Below are 12,134 nucleotides of genomic sequence, written 5' to 3'. Positions count from 1 at the left end.
GTGGATTGGACTAATCACGAGGTAGTTATACACGAGTAACAACCCATCAGTTTGTAAATGGGTTGGCTAGCATCCGAAACGGATCTGGGGTTCGGCAGCGGTTGATGCAGGACCCAAGAACACAGCGAGTAGTTCAATAGCTGTTCGCGAATCTGTAGACAGTACCACGGGCGAGCTGGTGGCACCGGTCTAAACCCATGGAATGAGATTGGCAGGTGAAAACGAAGAGGACTGCTGGAGTCCACAAGCTGGCATGGCCCAGTGAGATAACAGTGGCATGACACAAGGGTGAATATCAGCAGCAGTCTCAGTAGACCAGTGTGCTACTGTCACCACATGCTCTGTCAGTGTGTCGAAATATAGATAACTCGGGTGTGTTTACTGGTGGCTGATCAGATGACCGTAGAGACGTTCACCGAGTTTGGCAGTTGGCTTGCAAACGTTTCGTTCCCAGTCGAGGAGACATCGTCAGTGCGCAGTTGAGTGTGGGCCTGGCTGTGTTTATATGGTTTCTGAAGAGTGTCTAATATCCTGTCATGTTGGTTAATTGGTATATATCTTGGTTAATTGGTATATACCTTTCCTGTGGTATTATTGGCCCGATTGTGATCTGTGATGCGTTGTGGTCCGTATGTTTTTTGTCCCATCAGCTGGGTGGATGGCTGCTTTGGGGTTTTTCAGGTGCGTTTCCTATTGGTTCTTTCCCGGTCCGCGTTGCGTTGTGGTCTTTCTCCCTTCAAATTGCTTGGTTGTGATGGTGACTTTTTTCTTGGTAATTTCCTTACTTAAGCCTGATTAGCCGCTTGTACTTCCACGCTTGATGTAGGTTTTTCTTCTCGTATTGGATAATTTGGTTGCAGTTGGATGCTCAATTTGTTGAGTTGATTGTTGTCCTTTTCCAGTTTGTCGGTTCAATGGTGTTCCGGGAAAGGGAATTGAGCCCCTCAATTTTTCGTTATTTATTTTAGTCTTTCCTTCTCTGCATTGTCTAGTTCTGTAATTCTTCTGCTTGAAATGGTCGATGGACTTGGTCGATTTCGATGTGTTTTATGGGGTACCATGCTTCAATGAATTGACATCCCTTCTTTGTTATCGTCTGAGCCAATACGTAACCATTACTCCAGTCAAGTTTGTGTCCATCTTGACCTTCGTGCACGAAGATGAGTAGAAGTTGGTCGTGCATCTTGGTTGCAGGTTTGTGTCCATGTATTCTGGTTGGGCGCTTCTTTCCTGTTCGTACCACGTAGCATTTATCACAATCTCCGCACTCATTTTTGTGCATGACTTTGCTCCTCAACATTGTGTTCAGTTGTCACTTTGGGTTTGATTGTGTTCTCCGTAGGGCGCTTGCAGGTTTGTAGGATACTGTTGTGTTACAATGCAGCGCGGTCATTTCCGATATATTCCTGGTATATGGAAATGTGATCCGTTCGAGCTCTCTTTGAGCTGTTGGGCTGACCAAACTGGGCTTTCTGAGAGTCTGTCAGATGAAGTTTCTAGGTTGTGTTTGGTGATCTTGTGATGAGAACCACAGGAACGCCAGTTTTCCCATCCGTTTCTTCTCCCATTGTCAAGTCGATATCATCAAGAAGGCTGTTTATTGGTTGACTTGTTCATCGAAGGTCACTCCATTTGCTGATGACATGTGTTCCCGACATAGCGGATTCATATCTTTGGATTTATGTCCAATAGCACGAGTTGTTCCAGTTTTTGCATAACAGATTTTGCAATAAATCCAAAAATCAGGGATTCCATCATTGCTCCCAGTAGTTGTTTGTAGTACTCACCGTTAAACTCAAAATATGTGGTCAGGCACGGGCTAAGCAATTCACAGTGGTCCGCATTTTTCAGGGATCCATTGTGATTTCCCATGTCTGCTCAATAGTTCGGTGACAGTGTCCAGGTCTACTGATATGAAATGCGTGTTTACATCAAAGTAAACCATTATTTTATCCTCTTCGACACTCATGTTTATTAGTTTTTCCAAGAATTGCCCTGCGTTGTTGACTGAGTGCTGTGACCCACTGATGAGATATTTCAATCTCTTCCACAGGTCCTTCGACAAGTTATGGGTTGAAGTCCCCGGGAGTGTTATGATTGGCCGTGGTAGTGTTGGTTCTTTACACACTTTCGGAGGTCCGTAGAAGCGTGGAATGCCCGAGGACTTAGCGCTCATTCTCCAGTACTCCTCTCTTGTGATCCCTTAAGGCCATTGGTGTTTCTTCGGCTTTCTGTTGAACATGTTTGCAGGTTATTTCCTTTGGTAATTATTGACGCGGTGATTGGTAGACGTGTCGTTCAATAGAGCTTCTGCTTCGTCCGGCTGTCGTCCGGCTTGTCCATGATTATTCTCGCGCGTCCCTTGTCAGTCGGTAGAATGATGCTTGCGTCGTCATTTTAGCTTGTTCATTGCTTTTTTCTTTGCTTGACAGGGTACTGAACGCTATGTTGCGTGTAATGGCCTGGAGTGCGGTTTGGCGGAGATGTCTCTGAGTGTCTTCATAACTTCCTCTAGACTGGCTAGTTACTTTAGGTTTGCGGTGTCTTTGATGTTGAAATCGAGTCTTCCGATCAAAACATTCTGTTTTGCTTCCANGTTGAAATCGAGTCTTCCGCTCAAAACATTCTGTTTTGCTTCCATGAAGTGTCTGTTGGAGAGGTCCTCTATCTAAGTATTGTTGTTGATTTTCTCTTTTCGTATACCAACTAACCCAGTGAACTTTTCAAGTCGTTTTCTTGTTTTCGGCGCCGGATCTGACTGTTAGTTCTACTGCAATGCTGAGATATTGCGTAATTTTGTGTCACAATATCTCCAGGCAGGCTGCCTAATGTTCGCTGACTGCGCTCTCGATTATCTGCATCTGTAATCATTAGCCTGACCACTGACTTACCATTCTCTCCGGACGACATCCAAGCTTAAGGATGATTCAGTGGTTGTCGACAGGTTACGCTAAAAGGAAAGAAACATTTTCTCATACATTCATCGAAGAGGCGCAGTTGTTATCTTGTGGAGACTTGATGGAAGGCAAAAGTCTCCCATCCGTGATCTGTTTTCAGAGTACAACACCCGAATTAGTTGTCAGTGCGTCGGAACATAGGTAGCTCGGGTGTGTTTACTTGTTGTCGATCAGATGGTCGTTGCTCCACTTGCCGAGTTTGACCACTGACTTGGAAACGTTCTAAATAAACAAAACGAAAAATTGAGGGGCTCAATTCCCTTTCCCGGAACACCATTGAACCGACAAACTGGAAAAGGACAACAATCAACTCAACAAATTGAGCATCCAACTGCAACCAAATTATCCAATACGAGAAGAAAAACCTACATCAAGCGTGGAAGTACAAGCGGCTAATCAGGTTTAAGTAAGGAAATTACCAAGAAAAAAGTCACCATCACAACCAAGCAATTTGAAGGGAGAAAGACCACAACGCAACGCGGACCGGGAAAGAACCAATAGGAAACGCACCTGAAAAACCCCAAAGCAGCCATCCACCCAGCTGATGGGACAAAAAACATACGGACCACAACGCATCACAGATCACAATCGGGCCAATAATACCACAGGAAAGGTATATACCAATTAACCAAGATATATACCAATTAACCAACATGACAGGATATTAGACACTCTTCAGAAACCATATAAACACAGCCAGGCCCACACTCAACTGCGCACTGACGATGTCTCCTCGACTGGGAACGAAACGTTTGCAAGCCAACTGCCAAACTCGGTGAACGTCTCTACGGTCATCTGATCAGCCACCAGTAAACACACCCGAGTTATCTATATTTCGACACACTGACAGAGCATGTGGTGACAGTAGCACACTGGTCTACTGAGACTGCTGCTGATATTCACCCTTGTGTCATGCCACTGTTATCTCACTGGGCCATGCCAGCTTGTGGACTCCAGCAGTCCTCTTAGTTTTCACCTGCCAATCTCATTCCATGGGTTTAGACCGGTGCCACCAACTCGGCCGTGGTACTGTCTACAGATTCGCGAACAGCTATTGAACTACTCGCTGTGTTCTTGGGTCCTGCATCAACCGCTGCCGAACCCCAGATCCGTTTCGGATGCTAGCCAACCCATTTACAAACTGATGGGTTGTTACTCGTGTATAACTACCTCGTGATTAGTCCAATCCACGTGACTATCCTATACGCTATGATAATGCTCACTGAAGCTTGATACCCAAATAATCTGTGATCATCTCCAGATCTCTTCTTATGTACTGTTAATGCAAAGTCTTCTGTTAGTGCGTAAAAAACTAACCCCTTCTCAGTAATACCCATAGGGTAATTGTGTATGACTTTTCTCTGATGCGTTTATCTGTCATTCTCGTCTATGGTTGTCCCTGCTTGGTTCATCTCTGGTTTATCTGGTCTACCGTATTCTGCTGAACGCCTGTACATCAGAGTAAATAAAGCGTGAGCGGTACATACTGTCCACGTTCTTCCTCAGGAACCCTTAGCTTTCACCTGATATACGATAGCCACCCTGGTTCTCTACATAACCCATTTTTACCGTTGTTAATAACATTGGTGTTTGCTGATATTTGATGAACCATAGTAAAACATTCTCAAACCAGTTTTTTTCGCATGATAATGAAAAATTTCTTGGCATTTGAGTTATGCGGTTTGAAAGCACTGGAAAATGTACTACATACTTAGGATGTCAGTTAACTTGTTTGCAGATAATATCCCTCTGATTGCCGTTGTTCTGCTTTTATTTAAGCCGCAACATTTACTCAGATAAAAATTTGTGCTGGCTTGGATGATGTTTACCTTAGAAAAACTAACAGAACAACTAACAAATCAACCTCTTTGAGATACCACATAAGCAAAGGGTCAGAGGAATTGCTGCGTGATGCAGTAATCATGCCTGTTCAGATCTCTTGAAATGAAGTGATAACCAAAAACAAAATGTTTGCTATCCAGAAATCAACCTCAAAATTGGGAGTGCGCACTGATTGATGTACGTAATACTATTTACGCATTCATCCAATTCAACATTACAAACGTGAGCTTCACCTTCAACATGCATTTTTGTGGTCCTCTTAATAGTTGACGCTGACACTACGACTACTACTACCATAAAAAATTATTATGCGTGAATGCTAGCCTACGTCTACTCTGAAATCTACTGCAGTTATGTGGTAGCGTGCGCACGCGCACCTCTGACTGAACGAACCAAAGCAGTGTTCTTGAAATTATTGAAATTTTATGAGCACTTCTGCACTCTCACCAGTTGGTGAATCACAATAGTAGTAGTAGTAGCAGCGGCAGCAGATCCGTGACAAGCGCAGATCGATCAGGCTGGCAGTGACAACAATCCCTCATACAGCATGTGTACATCAAGATGTGCACGTATGTGTGTGTGTGTGCAAGCACACCTCGCTGAGTCTGCAACTTAGTGCATTCAACTTTGTATAGTACTGTTGGTAGTTATTGGTATACTACTCAAGTGTAGCAATCTGCACGCACAGAAAGTGTAATGTTGTGCTGGCGTGCGGGTATGTTGGATATTCACATACATGTGAGTGCACACACACCAGACTCCGGCTCCAATCTTCTTGGTCGGTTGATCGCTTCGTTCTTGGCATTCTTCTGAATACACACCATACCTCAGGCAGTAATCATCAACCATACACTCTCATTCTCGTTTGGTGTAAACAAACACCACAATTCCGTTTATGAGTGCAGCACGCGCGCTGGATTGTTGATACTGCTCAAAATATACAAGTCAACTGAGCATTCGGGTGACCTGTGCAAATCGATTAACTATCCCACCGGGGAATGTGCCGCACTTCCACAGTGTGCTCCTCTACACTGGTATACTCTCTAATGTGACATTAGAAGGAACGCGTCGGCGTCACAATACTATTCGAACTATTCGCGGTAAGTACTGGTGTTAGTAGACCAGCTAGTTAGCCCCGTATTCGCCACGGTGAACTTTGGTCCCTCAGGAATGAAGAGGTAGACAAATCAGTTGGTGAACGACTGCATGGAGAGGAGTGCGTGATCTAATTCTAAACAGCCACCAAAAATGACTTGAAAAATTCGTGGAATTTTTTATCCACACTTACAAGGTTAAATTTTTTTGCGAAGGCATTCACGTGCCCTTGCATGTGTCTATGTTGTGGTATGTTGACTGGGCGGCGCTGGTTGCACAAGTGGGACTGTGTGCATGATTATTCCAAGCTGTGTCCCAAGGGGGATTTACGACAGTCTTGACTGGGTTGTCGAATGTATGGATGAATAACCATTGTGCTGTGTTGGAAAATGAGCGAAAATAGAGTCGTTGAGTTGCAATGCAGTACTTTTTTTAGTAAACCTAGCAACCTCTGAGCCTTCGTGGTCCATAAATTGATGAATTTTAGTGAACAAAAGTCGTTTTTTAGCACAGAGGTGAATTCCACTTTCGCGAATATAGACGGTGCTTACATCTTGTTGTTTGACTCCCAGTGCTTAACCGCTTTTGAGGATTTGGCCCTCAATATTCAACAGCCAAGTTTTTCAATTTTATTCACATTTTTATGGTTTCTTTAAGGGCACTTCCGCTTCAAGTAAAACACAGTTTTACTCTCTACAAGTATGCCGAATAACGGGACATGTCCAACTGATGACATGTGGGTTCATATCAGTGAAAGAAATTTACAGATAAACCGATTCTGTTCGTCTTTGTTAGTGGTAAAAGCTTAGACTCCTGCCCTACTTGCTATCCAGGAATGGCATAGATATACTTTGTTTATATTGCAATTCCTGCTCTTTTCTTTTACATGAGTTTTAAGTCTCATTACATATAAACCTGGCTGAGTGCAGTTATTCAAGCTGCATGTTTCCATGAAGTTAAAATCTATATGAAGCGCTGTATTCATCGATTGCTTCTAAGATAAATTTGCTTTGCCAAGTTCTCATGACTTTAGTGCAAATTGATACAAGCTAATGGACATGAGTGAAAGTGCCACGACACTCTCTCCATAAGAAGTACTTACGGGAATAGCGTGCTTCGGTCAGCCCAAACTGACTCATCCTATGAGTGCTTGGTTGACTCTACTTCGCTAGGCGTTACTGCGATTTATTTTCTTGCCTCAATCGCAGTATAGTCAGACATCGAAAACACCGTCCAACTATAAAATGAGACACTTTTTTACCAAAACGTTTTTGCTTGTTTTCTTTGTGATGCACCTATCACAAAGGTTACGGATAAAGTGTACATAGGTACACTGAAATTCTTTACCTTTTGCCCACAAATGCAAACATTTAGTGTAAGAATCTCTGAATAGTGAAATTTTGGCAAGCTGTTCAACCACTTTTGTTAGCTGAAAGATGTTCACTGTCTGTAAAGTAGTTGTTTGTTGAATTTCTTCTCGGAACACGTTTGTCAGACATTTGAACTTGAACTTACGTAAGACGTTATTGGTGGGTTGGCCCGTCTTCCTAATATGCCTGCCACAACGAACCTTCCGCGAACAATAGTCGCAGTCACGTGAGCTTTGTCACGAGCCACTAGCAAGGCGTGGTGTAAACCGGAATGAATAAGACCGTGGGCTGAGCAGCCTGGAATGTCCAGCTGACAGCCCATAAGTGTCAGTCGAGAACTTTAGGAAATGCAGACAGTATCCTGAAGACCCAGATCACTCAACCAAGGTACAGACCGCGCTAGCCAATATTAGATGAAAATCAACATGTTCTGCACAACGATGGTCACAGTCACTTTTAGCATCGCTGTAAGCTCCGGAAGACCCACTGTAATAAAGCGGGTCATTTGTGTTTTGCCACAAGAGACAGCGTAGAACGAAGCATCACACAGTAATGTAGTTCCGCATAAAAAACTAGGACATGATACAATACAATAAAACGGCATGCAAACAAAAACGTGGACATCCGCGGCAGCCCAAACCTTGGGGTTTGTGTGGTGACCTACATAGGCCTTTCCTGTTCTGAGGACTAATCCGAGCAACAGCGTACGTAGTGGTGACAATATCCCAAATGACAATTCAATGTTCATGCACTACTCCTGCTAGCCTTGGAGCTTGTTACTCAAAAAATGTCCCCAAAACTTTAATCGAGCGGAGGAGTTCAACTGGCTGTCAAGCATGCGGTCTAGCACCGATCGTCAGTGCGTCATTATTGCGTTTGAGGTCGTCCTCAATTCATCACAATGAATGTCATGTGCTTAACCCAACACAAATGCAACCAGTACTCGTCACTCAGGAGTGGTTGACGTCTCCAAACTCGTACATTTGCGGACGCTTCCCCTTTTCAAGTTTGGTATACCATTACAGACTGTAAAATCTGCATGGAATTGTAGTTGTATCCCTACCGATGGCAGCACCGCCGGTGAAGTGAGTGCTATTGTCTTCAAAGCCTGTTCTACGTTCATTCAACAACCGTCCTCAGCCATATTAGCTCTCATCAATAGCTAGACAAAATTATCCCCCGATTACCTCTGAAACCTTCAGTCCATCAGTTGCTCTGTACTTATCATATTGACCTATCGGTGTCTTAAGCAACATATGTCACCAAGCGGTCTACTGTAGGAAAAATTAACCAAACAGATGAAGTTTGTTCATATACAAGTCATACTGTTGTTAAATCGAAGTTCAGCTGAAATGTCCACTTAGGAGTCTCCTGTTGGCACCAGTGTATTTTAGAATGTGTATCGTCAGTTATGTGCAATCCGACTTACGTGCAAAACAAAAGTTTGTCTGAAAAATTTGGAAGAACTTTCGCCTTTTGAGCTTGAACAAGATCGTAACAGGACGGAGATGAAACGAGTACGTTCAACCTAATGGCCCATCCCAGAAGTATGTTTCACAATCGACAATCTCCATTTCAGTTTGGTTGTTAGAAGTGTTGAGCCGTCTTGTCGCACATTCTGTGCCAATTTATTTGGAACATATTTCAAAATCTTTTAAGAAAGACGTTGATATAGGAATTACTGCAACTGGGAGTGAACTTATTGATGACATGTGAAAGAGAATGATTCCTCAAGTCATCGCAACTGCCTCGAAACATGATCACTCGCGTATGCGGAACAGGGTGCACTAAACTGTCCTTCGAGTGTGATTGAGGTGGTTTGGTGGTTGATGTTACTTGATATGCGATCGCTTTTTAATTATATACACATCGCTGTCGTCCTTCTAACTGTGGACTATAGATTTAATGGAGGCCTTGGTCGCCTAATTGAAGTAAGGAAATTTCTGAATGGCCACTGTCTAATGGATTTCTCTTCAGCAAGTCTGCTTCACGGCTCATGAAGGATTAGAAGAAAGAGGAACTTAAACTGGGTGAATTTTCAGGTTAGTGTTAGCCGAACTACGTCGGATAAATTTGAAAAGGTCCGCGCTTTAGTTACTGACTCAGTCATCCAGGATTCAAAGAACGTCGGAGGTTGTTAGTCCGATTGCTCCGCCTGGTTCCTTTGTCCGCAAGCATGTGAACAACCGACGATACCTTGAGAGGATTGATGACAAAACGACAAAACGGTGAAAGTGGTCTAACCGCTTTGTTGGCATTCTACAGGAGGTACATAAACGTGTCGGCTGTTTAAGAAGCCTTCATTCAAGCAATGGTTGTCAGTACTGTGGAGAGATCAGTGGGCTTCACAAGACCAGGACTCTGCCAAATATCAGTCCCATACACTTAAATTTAGCCAAGCGAGCCCATCACGCACGAAAACTGTGATTCTTAAGCCATGAAAAATTTTGTCAGAATTTTCAATACCAATCGCCCAGAAGGCTGAGTTCTGAAGATTATTCGGTATCTGTCTTACCGGCAAATATTCTAGGACCAAATGATTGACACGGTGGAGATTACATGATAATCCTGAGAAACCGAAAGGTATTTGTGCGCGCTAGTAAACATATTATTGGCCAGTTTCAAGTCCCGTAGACCTAAGGAGCTGCCCAACATAGAAGCTGATTCTGAGGCACCATTCTGGAGCGAACTAGAGAGAAGATATTATCACTTTAAAAAGCTATGAAAGCTCCAACTGATTTGGAGAATATGATCACAAATTGCATTTGATAGGGACGAATTTATCTCTTTTCGGCGTAATAAGGAGCACTCAGAAAAAGAAGTTGTTAATTCTAGTTGAACTAGGGGCAAAGGGGTGAATGAGTGACTGATAATAGATATTGGATTTAAGCAAACACCTAACTATAGGTTGAACGTAGAATGTAATTTAGGGAATGGGTTTGTATGGATTTACTGCATTCTCTTTTTGACTAGAAATAAAAATCGGCCAACAACGGTTGACCGAGACACTACTCAGGTTGAGTTCATGCAGTCCGCTAATCAACTTCTCAGTTTCAGGATTTCTACCAAGTAAGCCTACAATAATTTGTTTTTGTAGATGGACGTTTTGCCATCCAGCACTCAGCAGTCTCAGGAAGTGGTGTTTTGGCACGAGTAACCCGGAGATAATTAAGAATCGCACAAATTGCCGAACACTGTTATTCAACGCTGCTATTACCCCAAAACTGAAATGTGAGACTACATTTCTGTAGATCTGATTCAGTCGGTCGCATTTTGGATAATATTGCCCACAACCTGCTTGCCGATTGAATGAAATGACCCAAGAGTGTAGTCTGCTTAACCTATTTCGCGGCAGTACTGTTTGATTACCTGAAACCCTAGACATACTTGGTTGCGGAAGGCAAATCATCCTTATGACTGGCGAGTCAGGTAGTCTGCTTAACCTATTTTGCGTCAGTAATGTTTGATTACCTGAAACCCTAGACACACTTGGTTGCGGAAAGCAAATCATCCTTAAGACTGGCGAGTCCCCTCAGGCAGAGTTAGGGTTAGGCACTGCAACATCGCGTTGCGGACGATGGGTTACGTAAGTGAAACTCAGTAAGGTACACAACGACTGTTTTTCTTTCCACATTTAGTTAGTTGGTCTAAGTTTTCAGTTAACTTACTGAAACCAGTAAACAAAAGATGATGTGAATAACTCATTTTATCACCAACTAGAAAATTACAATAAAGGCAGAATTGTCTGCTACAAAAGGCAGAGTTGCTTTCATTTGAAACATCGTAGACCATTAACATTGTTCAGGCAAAGGCCTGGTTAAATAATGATGGAATAACACAACTCGAGTCTGCGGAGATTGACCGTTTGGCGTCTCGGCAACCGCGAATGGCTATTCCACACCTGATGTTGATCACCCGCAGGAAACTTCGGTACATCACTGTTGTTTGATCCCATCATAATCCAACCAGACTCTTGTGGATCTCACATCAAATAATCGCCAAAGTATGGGCATAGAATTATTTCATATGTCGTTATCTAAATATTCCGATAAATTGTGGATTCCGTCGCCTTTTCCTGCTTACAGTGATTTGATACATAACTATGCTCTATTTTCAGGCGAACTACTACTTTCTACTCCTTTAGAACAAATAATATTCCTAAACGCTCGGTCATCAACTCGAAGGTCCTAGATTTCCGCATGCTTCCAATATGACATATGCAGATGTACATGTTTGTCCACTCACATTTACCAACCATAAACTATGATTTTAGTGTAATCATTATCCAGATGTCAGCGATAAGCCTATCAAAACAACACTGTGTCGAAACACCCTAGTACATCTGGCTGAAAAGAAAGTTTTATGTGAGTGAACATTATAATTGTTCAGACCAACTACAGTGCTGCTCTTCCTAGGAGGTTCTCATTGGGCGGCCACTTGTTGGTATAACAATCGAATCCAAATAAATCCGCTATATTTGCACTCCGAGGACATCTTTTCTATAATTTCGCCACGTTTTCACAAACCTTTTTGATTAGAATAAGACTTCTGCGAAGCTTTTCGCAATATCGACATCACTTTCGTTCCCTTCGCCAATATTGTGTAATGTTCTTCCCGGAAGTCATACTGTTGCTTAACGGCTTTCGCTGATAAATTAAAATCATCCACGGCATAAGGTCATGAAAAGATCTCAGCATGGCAAGACTAAAGTAGTTTTCATGTTTACTATATTTCTAGTCACATGATTCAAGTAGATAAGAATGATTCTCCTAATAACTTTGCGTGTAGATCAAGTGCCCAATCGCCACTCAATATTGAGTGGAACAACCCTTGAATTCCTATACATTGGGTGCTCAGAGAGATCAAAACA

The 12,134-nt window shown here is 42.8% G+C and overlaps 2 protein-coding genes across 2 annotated transcripts in view; one reads left to right on the top strand and one right to left on the bottom strand.

The window, feature by feature from the left end:
* Positions 1–3,072: 3,072 nt before the first annotated feature.
* T265_00231 (hypothetical protein) overlaps positions 3,073–12,134 on the bottom strand; it is a gene marked incomplete at both ends in the record, with an annotated part of 50,950 nt that continues 41,888 nt past the window's right edge. The window contains one exon of the mRNA XM_009163939.1: positions 3,073–3,179. Within this exon, the coding sequence (XP_009162203.1) occupies positions 3,073–3,179 (107 nt within the window). The remainder of the gene's footprint in view (positions 3,180–12,134) is intronic.
* Positions 5,517–12,134, top strand: part of T265_00232 (hypothetical protein) — a gene marked incomplete at both ends in the record, with an annotated part of 39,854 nt that continues 33,236 nt past the window's right edge. The window contains one exon of the mRNA XM_009163940.1: positions 5,517–5,537. Within this exon, the coding sequence (XP_009162204.1) occupies positions 5,517–5,537 (21 nt within the window). The remainder of the gene's footprint in view (positions 5,538–12,134) is intronic.

This window comes from Opisthorchis viverrini, assembly GCF_000715545.1.
Source record: "Opisthorchis viverrini unplaced genomic scaffold opera_v5_2, whole genome shotgun sequence".
Classification (NCBI taxonomy): Eukaryota; Metazoa; Platyhelminthes; class Trematoda; order Opisthorchiida; family Opisthorchiidae; genus Opisthorchis; species Opisthorchis viverrini.
This window is presented reverse-complemented; position numbering and strand designations above follow the sequence as displayed.